This window comes from Bison bison, unplaced genomic scaffold, assembly GCF_000754665.1.
Source record: "Bison bison bison isolate TAMUID 2011002044 unplaced genomic scaffold, Bison_UMD1.0 scf7180017864251, whole genome shotgun sequence".
NCBI classification, from domain to species: Eukaryota; Metazoa; Chordata; class Mammalia; order Artiodactyla; family Bovidae; genus Bison; species Bison bison.
Window position 1 is genome coordinate 3407 of NW_011494823.1, and position 3088 is coordinate 6494.

General features: G+C 41.1%; 1 protein-coding gene across 1 annotated transcript; it reads left to right on the forward strand.

The window, feature by feature from the left end:
• Nucleotides 1–2: 2 nt before the first annotated feature.
• LOC104994114 (heterogeneous nuclear ribonucleoprotein K-like) lies at nt 3–1225 on the forward strand (the record flags this gene model as incomplete). Its single annotated transcript, XM_010847582.1, is given in 3 exon segments — nt 3–418; nt 420–690; nt 751–1225. Coding segments are annotated over 3 exon segments (720 nt in total), but the record flags the coding sequence as incomplete, so codon positions are not given.
• Nucleotides 1226–3088: the final 1863 nt, after the last annotated feature.

Here is a 3088-nt window from a genome sequence, read left to right on the forward strand (position 1 = left end):
AGTCTCCCATCAAAGGACGTGCTCAGCCTTATGATCCCAATTTTTATGATGAAACCTATGATTATGGTGGTTTTACAATGATGTTTGATGACCGCCGTGGACGTCCTGTGGGATTTCCCATGCGGGGAAGAGGTGGTTTTGACAGAATGCCGCCTGGTCCGGGTGGGCGTCCCATGCCTCTCTCCAGAAGAGATTATGATGATATGAGTCCTCGTCGAGGACCTCCTCCACCCCCTCCCGGACGAGGTGGCCGGGGAGGTAGTAGAGCTCAGAATCTTCCTCTTCCACCACCACCACCACCTAGAGGAGGAGATCTAATAGCCTATGACAGAAGAGGAAGACCTGGAGACCGTTATGATAGCATGGTTGGTTTCAGTGCTGATGAAACCTGGGACTCTGCAATAGATACATGGAGCCCATCAGGGTGGCTCTGGATATGATTATTCCTATGCAGGGGGTTGTGGCTCACATGGTGATCTTGGTGGACCTATTATTACTACACAAGTAACTATTCCCAAAGATTTGGCTGGATCTATTATTGGCAAAGGTGGTCATCGGGTTAAACAAATCCGTCATGAGTCAGGAGCTTCGATCAAAATTGATGAGCCTTTAGAAGGATCCGAAGATCAGATCATTACCATTACGGGAACACAGGACCAGATACAGAATGCACAGTATTTGCTGCAGAACAGTGTGAAGCAGTATGCAGATGTTGAAGGATTCTAAAGCAAGATATTTTTTCTTTTTTATAGTGTGAAGCAGTATTCTGGAAAGTTTTTATAAGACTAGTGAAGAACTGAAGGAGTCCTGTATCTTTTTTTTTTATCTGCTTCTGTTTAAAAAGCCAACTTTCCTCTGCTTCATAGGTGTTCTGCATTTGAGGTGTAGTGAAATCTTTGCTGTTCACCAGATGTAATGTTTTAGTTCCTTACAAACAGGGTGGGGGTGGGGGAGGGTGTGCAAAAACTAACATTGAAATTTTGAAACAGCAGCAGAGTGAGTGAATTTTAATTTTTGTTCATTGTTGGTGGTTTAAAGAAGTCCCCCCATGTAATTATTGTGAACACTTTGCTTTGTGGTCACTGTAACATTTGGGGTGGTGGGACAGGGAGGAAAAGTAACAGTAGTCCATATGTCCCTGGCATCTATTCAGAGCAGTGTGCAGAATGTAATGCTCTTTTGTAAGAAACGTTTTATGATTTTTAAAATAAATTTAGTGAACCTATTTTTGGTGGTCATTTTTTTTAAGATGGTCATTTTTCAAATGGCTGAATTCCCTCCAACCTACCCCCAAACGGAACACTAAGTTTAATTTTCAGTCCTCTATTGGATATAAATAAATGGCATCTCTTCTTGGACTTAGGCAAAATATCTTGACAATACTCAGTTCTGGTGATTCTTAATGATTTGAAGTCCATTGCTTGGGAGGAAATTCCACCACACATTCATGCTTATAATAAGCTGGGGATTTTTGTTTGTTTTTGCAAATGCTTGCCCCTACTTTGCAACGATTTTCTGTTCGTAATTCTGAAGAACCAAGGTGGGGAGCAACACAACCGATGGAATAGTGGTATAAGTTTATACCAGAAGCTTAATGACAAGTTTTATCAATCAGAATAATACTTGGTTATGGAAGTGACTGATGCTAAATAAATTCTGATTATTTTTTATTAGATAATTTCTCACATATAGACTTAAACTGTCAGCTTGGTAGTGTCTATTAGTTAAACTTTGTAAAATATATATATACTCTTGTTTTTCCATTGTATGCAAATTGAAAGAAAAAGATGTACCATTTCTCTGTTGTATGTTGGATTATGTAGGAAATGTTTGTGAACAATTCAAAAAAAAAAAAGATGAAAAAAAAAAAACAAGTAAACAAACAAAATAGGAGGTGAAAATTAAGGGGGAACTTTCCTCCTTCAAAAAGAAAAAGAAGGAAAAGATAGTTTGCTATTCACAGTTCCCAAGAGAGAACTGCCTTGCCATGCAGAGCAGCACAGCAAAGCACCAGGGTCAGTCAGGAGGCAGAAAGAACAAGAGGAAGGTTATGGGCAAGAGCCTTTATAGCTATTTCCCTAAGAAATGCAAGGCAAGGGAAGGTAAGCAGGTTTAGAATTGACTAATTTGAATAACTTCAAGGGGCTCTAGGATATAGGCGTTATCTCTAGTTTTCTGGTTGTTGCTACTACTGCTCAGTCGCCTAGTCCAACTCTTTCCAACCCCATGGACTGCAGCACACCAGGCCTCCCTGTACCTCACCATCTCCCAGAGTTTGCCCAAGTTCATGTTCATTATATCAGTGATGTCATCCAGCCATCTCATCCTCTGACACCCTCTTCTCCTTCTGCCCTCAATCTTTCCCAGAATCAGGGACTTTTCCAATGAGTCGGCTGTGTGCCTCAGATAACCAAAATACTGGAGCTTCAGCTTCAGCATCAGTCCTTTCAGTGAATATTCAGGGTTGATCTCCCTGCTGTCCAAGGGACTTTCAGGAGTCTTCTCCAGCACCAGTTGGAAGACATCAATTCTTTGGCGTTCTGCCTTCCTTACAGTCCAGCTCTCATAACCGTATGCAACCACTGTAAAGACTACACGAACCTTTCTCAGCAGAGTAATGTCTCTGCTTTTCAACACAATGTCTAGGTTTGTCATCACTTTCCTGCCTAGAAGCAACTGTCTTCTGATTTCATGGCTGGCACTATCAGGTACCTGGCACTGAAATGATTAGGGCAGAGAAATACTGCCTCCTGTAGTGTAAGAGGTAGTTTAGAGAATGGGTTCTGAATTGGTTAGTTTGCATATAAAAGGCACAGTTCAGGCTGAGTAGTTTTGCTATATATAAGAACTGGCTATCCCTTGTATATTCATGTGCCAGAGCATCAAGAATACAGAAGATAATAAAGTTGTTACAAACTGAATATTTGTGTCAAACACAAATTCATATGCTGAAGGTCTAACCCCCAGTCTGATGGTATTTGGAGATGAGTACTTTTGGGAGGTAATCAGGGTGAGATGAGGTCATGAGGGCCGGGCCCTCATGATGGAATTAATTAATTAATTAATTCTAAGAAGAGACACGAGAAAA